This window comes from Barbus barbus, assembly GCF_936440315.1.
Source record: "Barbus barbus genome assembly, chromosome: 20".
In the NCBI taxonomy this organism is placed as follows: domain Eukaryota; kingdom Metazoa; phylum Chordata; class Actinopteri; order Cypriniformes; family Cyprinidae; genus Barbus; species Barbus barbus.
Genome location: NC_136748.1, coordinates 26,230,793 through 26,252,350, shown reverse-complemented (window position 1 = coordinate 26,252,350; position 21,558 = coordinate 26,230,793). Strand labels below are relative to the sequence as shown.

Sequence of the window (21,558 nt, the reverse complement as noted above, 5' to 3'; positions counted from 1 at the left end):
GCGACAGAGACGGAAGGATGGAGCGGAGGAGTAGAGGGGCTGAGCACAAGCAATCGCGTTTTAATGAGGAAATACAATCTTGCTGCGTGCTGACATGCTTGACAAATGCACTGCTCGCATTCGTAGACGCTATGAATCCAAATTATGAGCTTATAGACCGGAAGCTGGTGCAGCTCGACCATTCTTGCTGGTTTATGTCATGCGTTATTGATTGTGTTGTTGATTTTTAACACTGACTAGACACATTGCTAAATTGGTGATGATGTATGATGGTTGAACTGCAGATAGACAAACTTCATTGCTACTGTACTGGGAGCTTTCGAAATTTAAAATAAAACCTAAAGTTACAATTATAAACATTAAAAAAAGAACACATTCTCACCTATGTCTGATGTCACACTATTCTCCGGCTCTGATTGGCTGGCTGGATCAGTCTGGATGGGCTGAGGGAACATTCCAGTGATCATTCTGGCCATCAGCTGTTGCTCCATCCTAAGAGAGAAATGACAACACAGTGCTATAGTGGCATTATGCTATGATGATGATAACATGTCATTAGCAATCCAACCATTAACTACTTCAACTGATGCAACAATAAATGAAACTAAATGTTGGCCTGAACATTCAATGAGCAAGGAAACGGTCATTTTGTAGATTCATAGCTTTATCTAAAGTGACGTAAAAAACAAACAAAAATGCATTTCAAAGAGCAACCTGGAGTTAAGTCTATTAAACCCACCGAATAGGGCCTTATGTCTTATTTTCTGTATATTAATATTCATTTGCATTTATGCAGTTGGCAGACACTTCTATATAAAAAGACAGTCATTGCATTCAAGATATGTACATTATCAGTTCATGCATTCTTTGGGAATTAAACCCATGACCTTGGCGTTGCTAGCACCATGCCCTACTGCATGAACTACAGGATTGCATAATAAATAAATAAATACATTAATTAATTAATTTGTGTATGTGTTTAGTTTTGTTTCTCTGTATGGTCACTAGCACTGAGATTTTTTAAAATGTTTTTGAAAGAAGTCTCATTCCCAGCAAGCCTGCATTTATTTGATCAAATACAGTAAATGGTAATATTGTCAAATATAATTACAATTTAATATGACCGTTTTCTGTTTTAATATATTTTAAAATGTAATTTATTTTTGTGATGCAAAGCTGAATTTTCAGCATCATTACTCCAGTCTTCAGTGTCACATGATCCTTCAGAAATCATTCTAATATGCTGATTTGGGGCTTGAGAAACAATGATAATCATTCATGTTGAAAAAATATGTGCTACCGAACATCTGTGTAAACCATGCCATATTTGTGGTCATAACTGTGCAGCAGATGATATTTGCAGAGATAATGGAGTCTCACCAATCCACCAGCCTGTTCTCCAGGGTTTCTCTCTGCTGGATGGTGCTCAGGATGGGCTCGGTCAGAGGGGTGGACTGGGAAGGCTGTGGAGGAAAGGCCGGGCCGTGATACAAAGCAACTGGAGGAGACGGCAGCCCGTTGAGCTCTATAGGAGAGTCTGGAAGTCCATCGTGTGTTTCCTGAATTCAACACAGCATTGAGGAAAATGGAGTTTCAGCAGTTTTGTGATATATACTCCAACATATGGCTTTCTGAGAGACTTACTGACACTCTGTTACAGCAAAAATATCCCTGACAGCTTACTGGATCAGACATTGAATTTTCAAGGCAAATGACAGCAAATAAAAGCGCACACCGTGTACTGTGCTGTAATGGCAAACATATGTTAGTCTGTGTGTAATTTCACAGCGGTCATTACAGTCTTAACAGAAGGGGAGGCAGGAGAGAAAGGGGGACGTTTGTCTTGTATAATTCCATCGCTGGATCTGTGAGCCAGCTTTCAACATTTCGGTCATTGGTTTGGATAATGTTCAGATTCCTTTGGCCCAGGCTCAGGGAGGTCTGTGTAAGGAGCGATTAGCTCATTTCCAGTGGCCAGCCGCCAGAGGAAAAAGAGAGAGAAATGCATTCTGCCAGTCGGGCGCTGAGCCCGTTTGAAGTTTATGGCTCCATCAGAACTGACCGAGCCAAATCTGAGGCACTGGAGACTTAGAGGAATGACATTTTAGGAGCTGGCAAGGATCCGTGCCTGCAGTCCAAGAGAGAGAGAGCTTGTTCACCGGGGTCTGGACTTAAGTAGCTGTGGCCTTTATTTGGTCGTTGGGAAAACTACAAGTGGGGCGAATACATGCCAGTCCTCGAAAAACTGCTTAATTATATGCAACTGCTGTGCAACGCGCTTGAATTTTTATTGCTCTCGGTGTTTGGAAAATGTTTGTATTTCTGGACTCATAACTCCGATCTTAATTGCCATTTGAACAATTAGAGTGTCAAAATGAAAAGATTCAGAAGGACTTTTTATAGTCACTCTACTGCCAGGAGACAGAAGACACTAGATTTTTACATAATCTGAAGAAAATATGAGTAATGTTTGCTCATGAAAAGCTCTCTTAGGGTATTCTGGCAGGTTGCAAGCCTCTATGAAGTCCTTCAACGCAAGTCTGTGGGATTTTTTCCACACTTATTGTCATCCACCAGGTAAAAAAATCACATAGAAAAGCAATAACTTTAACAAGGTGCATTATGCATAGCAGAGATGGTGCAAGACAAGGTTCAATACTTCGGATTCGTTCAAATCTCTAACTTTAAGTGTGAGCACTAGTAATTAATGATGCTTGCCTCATACAATCACATAGAGCAGAGTTCTCAGCCAATGGGCCGCAAGATGGCTTCAAATAATTTAAAATAAGAGAAAACAGCTTTAAAATAACCTAAAACAGATAATCAAGATGTAAAATGAAAAATCTATAAAATCAAGAAGAAAAAATATGATCTTATTTTAATTTGTTCCCTCAACACTTTGGAAAACCTAGATACAGGAGTAAATTTTCAAAAGTGTGATTTATAGACATGGAAAGCAAATTAATAAAATCATTAAAAGTAATGTAAATATACTGAATAGAAATTTTGTCTATTTATGTCAAGCTCTAAAGTATTTTATTGGGTTCATTGATGCAAAATAAATTCCTTCCTATGCAAACCTCTGTTAACAAGAGATCAGCTCAAACCGAGCTTCATCTGTGGATGACGTTCCCTCTCAGGCCAAAAGGGGTCACTGTGGAACAGCTCATGTGATTTGGAGCGCAACCCCCTCCACGATTCTTTATTCTCATTATAAACACTATTTTTCCCAGCACCTTCCACAAAAGCCTGTGAGAACAGCACAGATTTACCTGCCTCCACCTCCCGCCTAATGACTGCTATGCTATTTCGGTGCTAACTGACGCCTTGCCCTTGTACGACCGAGCGGCAGAATCGGCCTAATGCCCAATACGCCGGGCGTCCTGTGCTTCTTGTTAGCCATAAATATAAGGGGCTTATGTCTCCATGTGTATGCTTGAGCGAGCCGTGATGTGAGCAGAATTCCAGAACGGAACAAAGACTATTATCGGGGATACGGCACCACACCCCTTCGATATCAATTCACTGAAAGGCCAATTTAGCCGTGTATATTGTAATTAGAGTTTTCCCCAACCCGTGAATAATATTTTAAACTCTCATTCATTCTCTGGTCTTCGTTAATTAAAGAAAACGATATTCTCCTTCACCCTTTGGCTCAGAAAATCTCATTATTGGAGCGCTGAGCCATTGATGGGCAATATTTCTGTGTAGGAGGAGATGTGGAGAATGGGCATTTGTAGCTGGGTCAAAATGCAAATGAAGTAGGAAACAGTGGATCGGGGCTGATACCCTCAGGGTGGACACCAGGTTGTGAAATGACCTTTACGTTACGAGCTGGAGTGAGTGTGTGGGTTGAAATGTGCTTTTAATTGAATGTACCTGGCTGATGTCGGCTACGGACAAGAAATTGGTTCTGGGAAAGATATTTTCCTCCTGATCTTCACCAGCATGCGGTTCCTCGGCGGCCTGGGAGGCAATGATACGGAGACAGAGGTCAGGAAGCAATACGGTGTCTGGAAATTACAAAATTCGTCAACGGCTGGGGAGATCAGAAAGTCTGTAAGTGCATGAGTTAATAAGGATAATGATGACGGGATGGCACAAAAGATGATACTTGACCATAAAGTAGGGTAGCGTGGATTTAAAGTCGGTAGCATGTAATAGTTCGCATTGTTTAATCAAAATGTCAACCGGTAAAATAATAGACTTTGGTGAAGTTTGCTGGACTTCTCCAAATCATTTAGTCTGCTTAAACCTCTATTTTTGAGTGCAAAAATAGAATCGACATTTTTTGAGAATCCGCTTCACTCAGTTATATATCACAAATGCTTAAGAAAAGATCTGTCATTCGTTTCCTTTAAAGTTGCAATAAAACGGAAGTATAGTTCAATCAAAAATGAAAATTCAGCCATCGTTTATTCATCCTCATGTCATTCCATGAGACATTTTGAAGAATAACGGAAGAATTATAGTCTGTGACCTCTGAAGACTCAAAATATAGTGCACAAGTCATAAGGATTTCTTTAATGGTGCCAGTATGGTGCTCTTTTGGAGCTTGGCAGCCCGTGATCATCGCAGGCTTTCTTTAATTTGTATGGAAAAGAGGAGCATGAACATTCTTCAAAACATCTGCTTTTGTGCTTCACTGAAGAAAGAGAGTCAGACAGGTTTGACATGGGGGTAAGAAAATGTTGACAGAATTTGAACTATTGTTAAAAAAAACACCTTCATGTCCTGGAATAGCTTAAAGGAATCCTCAAATGGCAGAGTGGTCGCAGACGTGATGCTGATCACACACACACAATAAAACGCTGTCTCATCAACCGATGTCATATCCTCTGATCTTACAAGAGAGATTCAAGGGTGTCCTTTCAGGGCATCCTTACAAAGATTCAATGACTCATTCAGTGCAAGAACACAAACTGTAACTGTTTAAGAGGTATGTGTGTGCATGTGAGAGAGAAAATCACGCATCAGTTTTCCAGGTCTTTGTCTCATGCAGCTAAGCCATGTCTCCATGGTAACGGAGAGAGCCTGCTCATGTGAATGAGAGTACGAGAGTGCTGAGTATGAGAGACAGACAGCGTTATACATCATGTTTCTATTGCACTAAAAAAAGATTTAAAAGCTCTTTTGTCACCAATGTCATTTATAGAATACAATTATTTATTGTGTTTTATCCTGGATAGTGAATGATGAAATAGATGTTGCATCCAATTATTACATGGCTTTCTGAGATACTTGTTTCTGAACGGTGAACCACAGCATTCTGCAGTCAAATGTCTGTATATTAACTTTACACCTGACTGTCGTCTTATACTGCCGTTCAAAAGTCTAGGGTCAGATTATTTTTTTAAAGAAATTACTACTTGTATTCACCAAAGACGCATCAAAAGTGACATTAAACAATTTTACATTGTTACAGAAAAATAGATATATTTCAAATAAATGCTGTTCTTTTGAACTTTTTAATAATCATAGAATTCTGGGGGAAAAAATGTATCACGCATTCCACAAAAAACATTCAGCAGCTCAACTGTTTTCAACATTGATAATAATAAGAAATGTTTCTAGAGCAGATAATCAGCATATTAGAATGATTTCTGAAGGATCATGTGACACTGAAGACTGGAGTAATGATGCTGAAAATTCAGCTTAGCATCTAAGGAATGAATTCTATCTAAAGAAATATATATAAAAAATAAAAAATTCAGCCTTGGTGAGCATAAGACACTTCTCTCAGAAATGAAAAAATCTTAATGACCCCTAACTTAGAAATGTAGCTGTGCTAGTTTAATATGTCTCATATCTACAGTCTCTTTCTGCTCAGGACAGGTAATAAAATAATTTAGACTTCAATCAATATTTCATATCCATTTGTTTGTTAAGTAGCTGTGTAACAGGCAGGATAATGTACAGTCAGTCAATCATTATTACAAAATAAACCCCTTCAGGAGGATACAAGACATCTCTCCTTTCCTGGTAACTCAGTTCTGGTTTATTTTGGGATAGCTGTGTATTTTATTTTTTATTTACTTATATGACATGTTTTTGTGTGTGTGTGTGTGGATCGGAGCTGCATTAGAGCTGCGGAAACAAATGAAACTGCAGCAAATGCGCTGCAGTGAGCTACAGAAACACAATATTACTTACTATTCTGCTCTCACACATTTGCAAAATAACACTTGCACGTTCAAACACTGAAAAGAGCAGGAAATGAAAAGAACAACTGGTTATTTTGCAACTGAATTACAAATTATAGGAATAGTTCCTTTTTCTGTCTCATGTTGTTTCCAAACCTGGATGACTTTCATTCTACCGTGGAACAATAAAGGAAGGATTCAAGACAAGATGATTCAGTTCATAAAACTGGTCTGATTCATTTGTGAATCGTATAGATATGGACTGATCTTATCATATGACTTCACAGGGCTTGGAATACTGTACTGTTCATGAATCCACTTTTATGATCATTTCATGGTGCCTTTTGGGTCCTTGACAGTCCCTGTCTTTATTCACATTTTGTAGATGAAAGAAAGTCCTATAGGTTTGGATGGACATGACGGTGAGTAAATGCAGACAGATTTCTCTTTTTTTTTTGGTGAATTTTTTTCAAAGAACATTTTTTCAAAAAACACATTTTTTTCAAAGAACAACACTGGGTTTTGTACCAGTATTAGCCAGTGGTGACCGCAATGCACTGGAAAAGTCAAGTCTCAGAGGACAGAGATACCATGTGTTTTAAGCGCAAGCACTGTGAGACTTCTTAGTCATATTTCATTCCCTCTGTTTGACAGGCCTCAGGCCTGGTGGGAGTGAAGTGTATGATTCAAAGCGTGTCGTCGGATCTGTGGGTTTGTGTGTCTGTCCTTGCCGTGTCTTTGTGTGTGTGTAGAATCTGGGGTCTGTCAGCCTGATGAGTTATGGGCATTAACTGGGCACAGACAGTGTGCTGAACGCAGCCATGCTGAGGTGGCAGACCAGAACACCTCTGCCGAGCTGCATCAGGCACAGGATCTGAGGGGAAGACATATGCATTTGCACCTGTTTGTAAGCTATCTGTATTTAATGTTTTAATGCTAATCTGATAATAATGATGATGATTCTTAAAACATCATGAGGATGTGTATGGCTGCCATTAATCTAAAATTAAAACTGATGCACGATTGTGCATTTGTATTTCAGATTTAAATGTGTTTAACACACACACACACAATTATGCCTCACTTTACTATTCTACCTCAGTAAAATTTATTTTTAAAATGTATTTCTTAATATATTATATACGTATATAAAAGTATTTTAGATAAATTATCTTAATATTAAAATTATTTTTCAATATATATATATACACCGGTATTTTAATTTTTTTTATTACATTAAGTATTAGCAAATATTTAGAAAAGATATAACTATTGTAGAAAACTGTTAAATGAAATTCTTTAAATTATTACAATATTCTATATAAATATATATACAATATATGAAAATTCATTCAAAATTTTAATATATATATTAGAATGAAATTAAGTATTGCAATGTTGAAGAGAACTTAAACGTTAAACGTGACACTACATTTTTACAATATTTAAATAATCTAATGTTTAAAAATGTCTTTTTTTATTTTAAAATTTTTATTAAAAATATGTATTTATTTATTTATATAAAATGTACTTTAAAAATATATATTTTAAAATGTGTTAATTTATATTTTAAACTGAATATATTTTTGATAATTAATATTGAACTATAACAGAGTACACTATTATACAGAACACATCTTCATAATATTCCAAACAGTCAAAAGCTTTAAAGTGTTCCTTATATTTTCTGGGAATGTGATTAATTACGAACTCAACCTCAATGCACAGTCAAAAGGGGAAACGCATCCACAAATGAACTCCACAGATTCTAGCATGAATGTCAAAGATGCGTATCTATGCTTATTTCCAGAAAGCTGTAATGATTACTCTAAAGCTAACAGCGGCAGGCAGACCACTGAGAGGCTTTGTGCTCCCAGACGCATGCTCAGAATCTGCTAACGAACCCACAGATAAGCAACGGAGCTGCATCTGTTGCTTAGCAACCAGATGTGAATGGCTGAGGTCGGGATTGGAGGAGTAAGAGCAGAAAACGCTAGCGGCAAAGTCCCCCCTGAAACATTATACATTCAGCTCCATACACACACGCAAACGCACACACCTCATCCATCTTCATCCGCTCGGGCAGGTTCTGAGAGCACGAGCGCACAAGCATGCCCGGCTTGGCAAAAATCAATGACAGTGCGATGAGAAATGCAAACCTGGAACAAAACCGACCCTTATAGCAGTACAGCATGCTGGAGCACAGCCAAAATCTAATGGCATAATATCCATCCATTCTCAGAACAGAGCCAAGACCAGCTGGTGTATAAACACACACACACACACACACACACAAGCAAATCAGACATCAGACCACCGCTTAAAAGGGTGGTCTGATGTGAACGCAATCGTACCAAATCACGGAAGTGAACTGCTATTAATGACGTGTTATTTGATAAAAATGTGTGTTTGTGTGTGTGTTCGTTTCACTCACTTTCCTGACGAGCTGCAAGCAGAGAGCTGTATGTCTCATTTCTATTCGCCTTTAACGTTCGTTAGAGCATTTGCAGTACATTCGTAAGATAGACGCAGTGCCGTTTGTAACCAAAACGAACGGATCAAAAACGTAAATATATAAAAGTGCAGAGAGCAATGTTATGCATTTTGCCGCCTTCTCCTGCGCCACCATTACCAAGCAACGGGGTAAACAGCTGCTGGCTTGATGATGCAAACGAACCGTGGTTCGGACCCAAATAAAATAATATGAACGCAGTCCAACTGGGGGCAGGGGGAGGGAGGAGCAATCGAACTTGGGTTCGGACCAGGCAATCGAATCAAGTTTGAAAGCACCCTTACATGGGTTGAAGGTGGAGGAAGGATGGTTTCGGCTGGAATCAATAACGTAGAGGAAGACGGCTGGCTGCACAGATCACTCTCAATGTTCACACCAGGCTGGACCTGCAAACAAAACACAAATCCATTTGAATAAAAACAGCATATGGAACAAAAACGATTCAGATTGCAGTAGGAAAGTGACATCTTTCATGTGTGATGCAAGTTTTCAAAGTTTTATTTTTTTGTTCCAGAAGAAAGCAAAATATGGTGTGACAAAATCTGATTGACAAAATCAAAATATATTAGAAGAAAACATTTGGAATTTTTGGACTAATGACATTTCACTGTGGGCGGAGCTATTCAAAATGATGCAACAAATATACACTACCATTCTACTGTCTGTGGTTGGGGAGATTTACATTTTTTAAAAGAAGTCTTTTATGTTAACCAAGGGTATGTTTATTTGATGGAAAAAATACAATTATTGCTAGTTAAAAAAATTTATGTAATTTGTTCCTTTGATGGAAAAGCTGAATTTTCAGCATCATTACTCCAGTCTTCAGTGTCACATGATCCTTCAGAAATCATTCTACTATACTCTTTTGCTGAAATATTTCTTATTATTATCGGTGTTGAAAAAGTTATGTTGTTTAATATTTTTGTGAAAACTTTGATACATTTTCCGTGATACAAGATTCTTTGATGAATAGAAAGTACAAAAGAACAGCATTTATTTGAAAGGAAAATGTTTTGTAAACTTATGTCGTGTTCATAATTTTGATAAATGAAAGTATTACTTGTTTACTGAGTCCAAACTTTTAGTAGTATGATAACAAGCAAAAACTGACAATCGTGGCTTATTGGGAAACAAAATCACATTAAAAAGGAATAAATTATTATACTAATTGGTTATCACACAGTGATAACCAATTACTTCTGTCCAAACACTTACAAACCAATCTTTTAATTGTAAAAGCTACAAAAACGTAAAAGCTCTTGCCTGTATTTGTAGCTTTGGGGTCTGTTTTTTCGGTTTTGACTGGACCTCCAGTAAGATGGTGTTGGGTTTCCGAATAGCAGGAGCAGGTTTGGGTTCAGGAACAGTGATGGGAGGGAAGGAGGTTGTTACGGTTGCTGGTTTGTCGATAATGATGACACGTGAAGGCACTGGGGCCTGGCCATCCACTCTGGGCTTACCTAGAGAGACACGTGGAGAAGTGGTTAATAATCTGGATTGTAACTGAAAGGTTATAGGCTCTATAGCAGGGTTCCTCAATAGGCGGCCCACGGGCCGGATGTTTGGCCGACTAGTTCTATTTATGAAGTACTGACACAAAGTTCAATTGATTTGCAATGATTTGTCATGTCCAGTGTAACTATGTGACAGCAAAAGCATGGCAAGTGTGAAGTAAAGAAAAGTGGACACGGAAAATAGATGATTCAAATGTGAATGGACTGAACAGTTTTGAGTGAGTGAGTGATGCGTTTGTTATGGATGTTGGTTCGCAGTGAGTTCACAGTTTTACCGTAAGTTTGCTTTAATTTATTTCCAAGATCTGAGGTAAAATATCTATTGTTGCTTTCACTATGGCTATAAACCAAACACAAAATAATATTCAAACTCACATTAGACACTTTTAACATTGAATAAAGCACATAATCATTACCTGATATTATCATTGTCATATGTTGTTCCTGCCGCGACGTCGCAGAAAAAAAAAAAATTCTAAAATAGAACTCCGGGTGGTTTATTGTTACGTGTCGCTGTCGCGGGTGGTTAGGACAAAAATTACATGGAAAAGATACTTTTTATCGCGTCGTGTCTGGTTGGGACACACGGTGTTACAGCTTGATCCTCCCCAAACTATTGACGTGTAAAAATATTAATACTGACATATCTAATTATTGAATCTGCAATTAGGGAAAGTGGAGAGAAGAGATCCAGTCTGGAGATGAGCAGGAACAGTTGATTTGCATGGCAGACATGGAGATCTAGATTTTTTTGTTTGTTCATTTGTTTTTAATATTCAACAGGCAAAGTTCTTCTGTATTTAAATGTAAAAATGTTCATAATTGTTTGAATAAAACAGACTACTGGGGGAAAAATTCTGAATATTTATCTTGTGAACATATTGTCACTATCTTAACAAAAGCATCAATAATATAATAATTGTAAGAATAATATAGGCTATATATATATATAGAGAGAGAGAGAGAGAAAGAGAGAGAGAGAGAGAGAGGTCAGTGGCCCTTGGCTTGGTATTGTTGGCAGAATTCGGCCCTCGGCGAAAATTAATTGAGGAACCCTGCTCTATAGCAACCCACATTTGTGTTGCATTATGAACTGTGTTTCAGAAAGTAATGACATGTGAAATTGAATTTGCATTGCTTGAAGCGGTATTGTACATTACAGTTTTGTGTTTCGAAAAGACTGAACTCTAGTAGAGAACTAGTAGAGAGTAGTAGTACTACTACTACTACTCTCTACTAGTTCTCTACTAGAGTTCAGTCTTTTCGACAATTATTGTAGTAGTACTACTACTCCAGTAGTAGGAGTCTCTACTCTAGTAGTAGTAGAGAACTCCCATTTGAACAGCCTTTTCACACCACAAACAATAACTATAAAGAGAACAATAATGATAATTATATTAGTGTCCACACCAACACACAATACCGGTCTGTTTGTTAAGTGTGTTTTTTTTATTTATTAAGTGTGTAAGTTTTTATCTGCTGAAAAAAAAAACACTTTGAATTTGATTCCAGCAATATCATTCTTCTATGTTCTTATCATAATAGCCGTGATGTAGAGTTGCTTGTTCTGACAGAATTAGAATAATAATTAATACTTTATAGTAATTGTTATAGTTAGCATTCTTGCTGAGAACGGGCCTTAAATCTTCACAATATTCTAAATAGTCTAAACCTTTAAAAATGTATTATTTATTTTAAAATATATTTGTTTATTGTTAATTTATTTAAAGCTGCAGTCCGTAAGTTTTGCCTCTTTGTCGCCATCTCTGTTTGAAACCTGCAATTGCAGTTATTTGCAAATTATCTTCTTTACGTGGGTTGTGCATCGGCACAGATCCTCAGCGCTTATGAATCTAATGTTCTGAGATGTATGTGTGGCTCTCAGTCACCTCCACGATACGGATACTGTACGCAGGAATCACAGATTCTACATCTTGGAAGTATGACCCAAATAAGAATTTTCACTGGATATTGTCATCTGAACAAGTAAGTAACATGTCTGCCACATTTATTCAGAAAAAAAAGTTTATTTATTCCAGCTGCTGTGAAAAAAAGGTAATGATCTGCCACCTGCAGCAAAGACGAATGGTGGCATGCTTGTATTTTCCGCAAAAACCCTCCAGTACTACTCAAATTAGAAAACATTATCACAAGCTTACCGTTGTGAATTAAATAAATTAAATAAAAATTAAACAGCATTTATTTTTGTTTTAAAATTAAAGTATTATTATATATTTGGGCCTGATCATTCACTCTGGGCTTACCTATAGAGACACATGGAATAGTGACTGATCTGGGACTGTAACCAAAGAGTTATAGATTCTCTTTAAACATGCATTTACATTGTTTTATTACATGAATTTCAGAAAGTACCGACATAAATTTGCATTGCCTGGAGTGCTCTTATGCATTACCATTTTGTGCTTTGGATAAAATGATCTACTAAACGATGGCTTATTTACTTACCTACACACTCAAAAAAGGAAAAAAGTCACCTTTTTATTCAGGCATTGGGAATGCGCGATCATGTCTGCAGAGTGAAACATTACCAGAACAACTAAAGGCGACGTTAAACAAAATCTCCATCCCCCTCTTTTCCACAGGATGCGTGAGTGCACTAAGAATACACTCCAGCAGTCTAAACGCTCATCTGCCAAACCCCTAAAGTCTGCACATCCATCGCCCTGATGCAGCGCAGATAACATCAACATGCTGTTTACAGGCAAGGGCATAACGCGACCCCAATACTCACGCAAGAGGGATATTAAAGACAGACACACTCCTGCAGATGGAGCCCACACGCACACACACCTACTCATTACTCCATCTGTCAACACACCGCAGAGCGATTGCAAAAAAAAAAGGTTTGTACTTTAAAGTGCCGTGTCAGCCCAAAACACATTTGCACACATCTGGCCGAGCGAGAGGACAACATGATTGGCATCTGTTCTGCAAAGGGACCGCGCGAGAAACAGGGTCAGCCAGAGTGTGCTAGCATGGGTTTGTGTCATCCTCGTTTGCAGGAAGGCAGGTTATAGACGCACATGCCCCATTACATAGAGACGCAAGTCTGGCCTCGGAACATTAACGGCGAACGAGGAGGCTGGCATTAGCATAAATCTGCTGCGAGCGCCGCAATCTGTTTTTCCCAGCCTTCCATGCTAAGCAGGGGAAACATAAGCTTTACGATTTCCATAATTTGGCTGAAGGGCATCCAAACAGTGGCTCAGGAGCAAGAAGCACTGACTCATCTGGAATGCACAAATACTTCTGATAGCAAACATGTGGGTTCTGCTGAAGGAAAGCTTGAAAGGAGGCATTTGTATTCTAGAACCTCAAGAGAATGTGCGCAAACAGATCGGACTGATTAGCACAATGATGGACAGTAAGAGATGCTATTATGGGCTATTCGCAAACCAGAGAAGCCACAAGGCGTGCAAGGAAACAAAGAGCCGAATGAAGGGACAGAATTCACAGCCCCCAAAATGCTTGGGAATACGTCCAAGAACATGTAAATCACTGATTTTACTGGACCCGAGGACACTGCAGCAGGAGACCTGGGAAAGAAGATGGAGGGAGCGATGATGAGATGATTAAAATGAAATAAATGCACATAAATATGCGCACACACACCCCACTTCTGCAACCACATGCAATTTAAGGCAACAAATGAAGTCACGTCTTCACCGCTGGGGATACCACCAGAGCAATTTCGTCTACGGTCAATAAAGTATAGGAATTCACCTCAGAGACAGCAAGCTGTGGTGAGCATGAGCCATCAAAGCATCTCGGCCACGCAAGAGCCGCAATCAGTGTGTGAATTACAAGTCTTCACAAGGATTCTTTATCAATAATACAATAGAAAAAAGGCCGTTCATTATACAGTCATGCAGAATTCAGAACTGAATTGAAAATTAATTGTAATTCAAATTTGAATGTAAGGAAGGGGAATTAAAATGATGGATGGATGGATGAATGGATGGATGGACAGACAGACAGACATACAGAATGATAGAACGGTAGATTGAACAACAGATAGATCGAACGATAGATAGAACATTAGATAGAACAATAGATGGATAGATAGAATGATAGAACGACAGACAGACAGACAGACAGACAGACAGACAGACAGACAGACAGACAGACAGACAGACAGACAGACAGACAGACAGACAGACAGACAGACAGACAGACAGACAGACAGACAGACAGACAGATAGATAGATAGATAGATAGATAGATAGATAGATAGATAGATAGATAGATAGATAGATAGATAGATAGATAGATAGATAGATGGAAATACAGAAAGACAGATTGATATAATGATAGAATGATAGATAGAGCGATGGATTGACTGTTGAATGGATTGATAGAATGATAATGGATGGATGGATGGACGGACAAACAGACAGACATATACAACGATAAACAGATGGATAGATAGATAGAACAATGCTGTTATTATTTAAAGAAATGAAAAGCTGCTGAGTTTGACTGGAAATGGGGATGCTGCTGTAAACTGTATAAACTCTGGCTTCCCTTGATCGCTGCTGTGTTGATTCGACTGCCACATTATATTCTCTGAGTGCAGAACTTGCTAAGCAGATTTGCGAAGAGCTCGTCTGCTGTCATTCGCGTGTAACTGAGACTCGGGGGCCGTCTGTGGATGAGCCGCACCGAACATCTGCAGCAGATGAAAGGCTCTCTCACCATTCCCATGGGGCACTCCGCAATTCCCACTGCCATCCCCAGAGAGTCACGGAAGAGAGGGAAATTAGGCCAGCTCTAATCTACAGCCCTCCAGAGACCCAGTCTGAGCCTTGGCGAGTCAATTCAATCCAGGCTGGGCCGGTCTGGACTCTCTCCTTCACAGATACAAATACAGAAGTGGCTGGGAAGTTTTTAATGAGAGCCTGGGACTTTCCGCTTGGGTTTCATTCACACATTCGGTGTGATGGGAAATAGGACAGCCACAAGGATGACACTGGTGGACGATTAAGACGCCTTGGGACTCGCCTCGATTGGTAAAAGATGTGCTTTTAGTCGATGTGGGGTATTAAGGAAGTTATCAGGAGATCCTTCACTTTCGTTTGATGAAAGTTAGACGGGTCTGATAGCCGTGATTTTGGGAATGAGACGGTGATGCTCTGAAGTGTAGAATAACGTGTTTAACTCACTTTGCACTTTAAATTTTGACCAAAAAAAAACAACATCCCTGCTGAGAAGACCAGATTAGACCGGCATCACTCAATAATAAGGAGTTTTCAGCCAGTCTGGTCAAATTTGAATGATTTGATCATGCATGTGTGGTTTTATGTCTTCCAAACATAAACGTGGTTTTCTCTGATGTTGTGAAAATTATTATTACTGTTATTATTATTATAATTTTTTTTGGTAATTCTGTTGAATTCAGCAGATGTAAATATGTAGAGGTTATGCTACAATAAAGCAAGAAAGACTGGGAAGAAAACTACGCTTAATTATAAATACTACCCTTTTTTTGAAACTCTATAACTTTTTTATAAATGTTCAAAAAAACCTTCTCTTATAAAAGTCATCACTTTAATCTGGTTTGTCAAAGTTTCTTCAGAGTATGTCACCTTAAGAGGATCCTAAAACTGTTAAATGTACACATGTAATAATAAATGTTTTAAAAACGGCAAAAGTAGCAAAAAAAAAGAAAGGCAAAAAAAAAACCTAAAATGAATAATGCTAAAAATAAAAAGTGGTGGGACCAATAAAAAATTAAAAAACAAAATCTGAGAAATAAAGCTTTATCATTGAGCTCTGACCAGCATGAATTTCCAGGCTGGTTTATGCTAATTAGTTTGACACTAGTCTAGCTAGTAGGTCGTCATAAACTAGACTAAGTAAGTCTTAAGGCCTGCTCACACCAAGAATGATAACTATAAAGATAACTATAGCTTCTCTTTATTCTCCTTGGTGTGAACGAAGGGCCCACACTTCTCGTCACAGGAATATTTCTGCAATAGTTGCCTGTTTCAGACACATGCATTAACATCAGTGTTACATAAAAAAATAAGAGCTAATGTTTAATGCAAACATTTTAGCTACATTAGCATTGTAGCTGCAGTTATTGCTTACAAAGAAATTCCAATAATGCGTCTAGCAGTGAAAGGAACTTCAATATGACCATGAAGGGAGTTCAGTGTCTACGAAGGCAATCAGGGCCACTGCATTGCAGATGTGATTAGCGAGCCTTTGTTCACTCTAGCATAGCTCAGATCAGAGGTCAGTCCAGCATACGGGCAACCGCCCACAAAAAGCCCACCTGCCATTTCAAACATTACTAGGCAACTTCGGCAATTCGTTTCATTCTCAATACCCTGAGCCACAATTTTGGAAACATTTGAATACTGTAAACAGCTTTAGCAGAGCAAAGGTGCTTCTTCAGTGCCATTTTTTTTGCAATACCCTTAGTTACCTCTTTAGTCCATTGCAGAAAATAATGACAGCAATTCAGCTGTTACCAAACTAATGGATCGTTTCGGCGCCAGGAGGTCGTAATCCTCAAAAGGAAGGGGGGGACGGGATAAAAGAAACTAATCAACTCATAATATGAATACTTTCAAAATGTTTTCAATTACTATTTGCAATTACTGCCCTAAAAAGTGCCCTCGTAAAGCATGACGGTGTTTTCATACATATGGCTGTTCGGGCTAATAAACAGAATTACCTCCAACCGCACAAGGTCAGACCTGAGATGAAGCTTGCCGTGATTGGAAGCGGGAAAATGAGAGCATAATAGAAAGACATTAATGTCCCTGACAGTGAAGTGATTAAAAGAGAGTGGCACAGGAATGCTTTTTAACGAGTGGAGAGGCAGCCGTAATTAAGAGCTAAACTCACACCGCTGAAATGTCTGTCTAATTAAGTCCATTCTTTAATGCTGCCGTGTGCTCGGAGCCAGCCGGAGGAGAGACGCTTTATGACTGCAGCATGTGGAGGCTGTCGCAACCATTCATGCCGCGTCGGACGTCTTTGTTTTAGAATGGTCAGAGGTTTAAGGGACACCGAACAGCAAGCACTGCACCATCGGTTCTGTGTGTATTTGTTGCAATCAAAAGACAGGAATGCATCTCAAATCCTAGTGACGTGTGTATATAGCTTTTTTAGGCATCATAAACATAAAATATAGCTTTTTTAGGCATCATAAACATAATCCTGCAAATTCTGTTTCAAATCATTACACTCAAAAGGTTACAAACTCAACAACAAATCTTTCAAATGTAATCAAAAAATGAAGTCATTATTTGAAATAAAACAAAAATTGTGATAAGACTTAGTGCGATTATCAAAAGACAAAGGCTGCGATTTAATTAAATAAATAATATGAGCTGCGTGCTTCAGAGTAGGGATGGGCGATATAGCCTCAAAAATATATCACGATATTTCAAGAATATTTGTGATAATGATATTTATGACGATATACAAATAAATATGGAACAGCGGTTTATTGGTGATTGCAGCTGGCAGGCAGCAGAATTTATTAGTGCAAACACAATGAACGGCATTTCCCATCTTTTTCCAATGAGCTACTGTCATTGATGACAGACTGCCTAATTCGAAGTGTAAATCTATTGTCATAAGGTGGCAGAAGCAGCATTATAGTGCAATATTAGTAACCAGTGTTGGGCAAGTTACTTTAAAAAGTAATTAGTTATAGTTACTAGTTACTTCTCACAAATAGTAACTGAGTTACATCATTATAAAAGTAACCAATTACCAGGGAAAGTAACTATTGCGTTACTTTTTTTTTTTTTTTTTTTAAAGTTCAAATGTGTCAAATAACTTGGATGCCTCCAATATTAAATGTTGAATGAATGAAATGGACACTACATTTAATAAATTATTATTTTTAAACATTGTACACTAATACAAAACAACAATTTAAAAATACTTATTTAACACTGATCATTTTTTAACATTCTAGCAGACATTATACCAACAAAGCACAAATTAACTTAATTTAATTAATTTTTAACTTTAATTTTAAAATTAATAAGTTAGTAAAATAATATTTTGAGGCCATTTTTGAGACCCCCTTCTTGAATCAGGCTTGCAAAAAAAATGCAGCCTTGCTGAGCAGAAAGGGATTCTTTTAAAAGATTAGAAAATATTACAGATCCCAATTTGAACACTGTGTGGACGTTATAATAAACGTATTAATAGAGCTATTATAATTATTATCATTATTATTGTCTTTTTAATTTTATTAAACAGAACAACAGTAATATTACAATAGTAACATTTATGAATGTTGATGGAGCTTTTATTTTGACAGAAACCCGCAGGAAGTCCTCAGTGCTTCTTTTTGTTGACAGCAGCAGATTTATAAATTATTCTCATTACTAATTTGGGAAGATGCACGTATCACATTGTCACATGCCTTGTAAAAAAAAAAAAAAATGTTAATGAGCAACTGACGAGTAACACCGTTTCAGCGCAGATTTCCCTTGCGGTTTGGACTTTGAACCCTGGCTAACGAGACAGTGTGATCTGGTACACCTCTACTTCAGAGTGAATCTCTGCATCTGCTCTGAGTTTGGGTCACTTTAACGTCAAACACAACATGCATCATGTTCCCAAACTTGTCATGAGTGCCGTTTACCAACAAAAGAGAGGCTTTAAGGGCTCCCGTGTTTTTTTTGTCAAAATAGATGTTCAAAGATTTAACGTTTGAAATGAAGAAATTAAGACAGCCATAAATATTAGTTTTGTAATTTTAATGTAATATAAAATATTATTGGCTTTTTTTTCTTAAAGGGGTCATCAGATGCCCATTTTCCACAAGTTGATATGATTCTTTAGGGTCTTAATGAAAAGTCTATAACTTTCTCAATGGTAGTGTAAAAACACCTTTTCACACTGTCAAAATCAGCTCTGTTTTCAGCGAGCTGTTTTTTAGTCCATGTTGCTTTAAATGCTAATGAGCTCTGCTGACCCCGCCCCTCTCTTCAGTGGGGTGATGAGCAGACTGTCTTCAGCCACAAAACTGGCTAACTAGCAAACCCTTATACTCACTTGATCACGAATGATTCACGCCAATATAGACGCATTTAGGCAGATCAGGGATCATAGCATTTCCTTAAAAACGAAAGCAACGTTAATCCTCTGCATCTTCAGCGGCTCAGATGTCTGGAGTAAGTGACGACTGCTATATTCATTATTACATCCAACAACAAAACACCACAATCACTTAATCTGAGACATCTTGTCCTCCCCTGCACCGGAGGCAGACAGCTCTCAGCTCATTCAGGGCGGGACTAAGGTAAGACGGCCTTGTCAATCAACTATCGTGGGAGCGGTTTGTACAGAACTACGTCATTCTGACAGGAATCTCAGAACAGCCTGATTTGAGAAAGGGGATTTTAATATAGGGATTTAAAAAAAACACTGGGTGGATTTTTATCATTATAGGATGGATGTGTACACACTTTCAACACGCATTTTTGTTCAAACAACTTGTAAATTGATTTTTGCATCCGACGACCCCTTTAAATACTTTTTTTATATATTTATATATATTTTTTCTTAAATATTTTTATATTTTACATAATAATAATAGTGGTTTTATTATTATTGATAGTAGTAGTACATAGCCGTATTGACATATAATCCAAAATTTTTGGCCAAATCGTGTGGTTTTACAAACACAGCAAACCTGCATTTTAAATCACAATTATAATTTTTTTCAGAAAAAATGTAATTAGACCCCCCAAATCACATAGGCCAAGCCGTGAATGATTTCTACGCATGTAATGGTGGCTTACCTAAAGGTATGGCCATGGGAATGAGGTAACCTCGCACTGGAGAACCAGGCTGCTGCTGTTGGGCAGGATCACTGGGGCTGAACAGGAAATGGGGCTCAGAGACTGAAGACTGCAGGGCAGGAATATCCCCAACAAACTGGCGAGTTTGGGTTTTAGATGACTTCATCTTCACCCCTATATGAGAGAATGAAAAGTGAGGGACAGATAACATTGAAGAACTTGGACAGAAAAGACCAAATTAAGGGTGATCATGATTCTTTTTCATGTTGTTTTTAAGACTATTTTGCAAGTACAGCCAAAGAAATTTGCCTATTAAAAATATATCCCTATAATGTAACAAAACATAAAAGAAAAGAAGAATGATTTAGCCATTTGTACTTGAAGACCTTCACCTCACCTTTGACAGTCTCTACTACTTTAGGTCGTTGCGGTTTGGATTTCGGCGCGGGGGAGCTGAACCGAAGATAAGGGCTTTTTTTAAGCGTTCGTCGATGACCATCGTAAAGGGCTTTTCCATACAGCCTGGCCAGATACTCCTGATCATCCTGAGATTTTAGCACAACCGGCTGAGCCTGAAAGAAAAATATACACTAGATCAACAAACTGTGTAACAAGTTTTATAACAGCAAACATTGCATTTCATACTGTAAAACTCTTATTTGTATGGTAAACATGGCACATCATATTATGATACAGTACACTCATATCTATAGTAAACATGGTGAACTATGGTAAGCCACTTATGTTCACCAAAGCTGCATTCATTTGAATAAAATTACAGACTGATCAGAATGTGTTTAAAAAGTAGAAAATGATAACATTGCTAATGGATTTCATTTAGTTTCATCTAAAACTCATGGCAACGCCAGAGCATCTCCAGCTTAATAACGCTCAACCTTTTGTAACCGTGTGCTCTGTTGTCTGGATTGACTGCACCTTTACCGATAGCAGCAATTAAATGCCTGAACAGCTTCCACACATAGTAACCTTCAGATAACCACTGGATGTGTTGCTAGGTTAAGAATCGTCCACACAGACACCGGGCAACATGGACGGCCATTAACAGGACCAGGCTTGTGCCAAACACAGATAAGACAGGCCTGCCTCTCGTCTTCTCGCTCTTTATTTTTAGCAAATTAGTGTCGGGGCAACATATGGGTGCTCAAAGCGGCTCATTTAGAGAAAATGCCACTGAGACACAGAGAAGTATTGAGCTACAGTGTTTACATCCAGATGGACCATTTTGGGAGTGTTGTGAGCTTGTCGGGTCACAGTGATAAGTAAACAACACATACAGGAATAAACACTGCAAACAAACAGGTTAGCAGATCCTACAGTTCATTATCAGTTTCAATAGAACAGACAGATGATTTGGACCACAGCCAAATAGCCAATTATAAAGCTCTAGTGTCATATAATCATAATCTACTGCCAACATAGGCAGCATCCAAACCAAAATGAACCCTCGTATAATAAGCCTGGCTTTTCATTTTTAATGACAAGAACCCCACAACATACTGATTTCAGAAAATCTTATATTTTTATTCCCATTTCATTTATTTATTTATTTTTTAATGGTGTCAGCAAAT

The 21,558-nt window shown here is 38.1% G+C and overlaps 1 protein-coding gene across 2 annotated transcripts in view; it reads right to left on the bottom strand.

Moving 5' to 3' along the window:
• kiaa0586 (KIAA0586 ortholog) overlaps positions 1-21,558 on the bottom strand; it is a 123,093-nt gene that overhangs the window by 38,634 nt on the left and 62,901 nt on the right. For both annotated transcript variants that reach the window (XM_079442703.1, XM_079442704.1), the window contains exons 15-21: positions 20,367-20,541; positions 19,970-20,143; positions 9,919-10,115; positions 8,940-9,041; positions 3,880-3,966; positions 1,381-1,559; positions 383-492 (exon numbers count right to left, since the gene is read on the bottom strand). In XM_079442703.1, the coding sequence (XP_079298829.1) occupies positions 383-492; positions 1,381-1,559; positions 3,880-3,966; positions 8,940-9,041; positions 9,919-10,115; positions 19,970-20,143; positions 20,367-20,541 (1,024 nt within the window). The remainder of the gene's footprint in view (positions 1-382; positions 493-1,380; positions 1,560-3,879; positions 3,967-8,939; positions 9,042-9,918; positions 10,116-19,969; positions 20,144-20,366; positions 20,542-21,558) is intronic.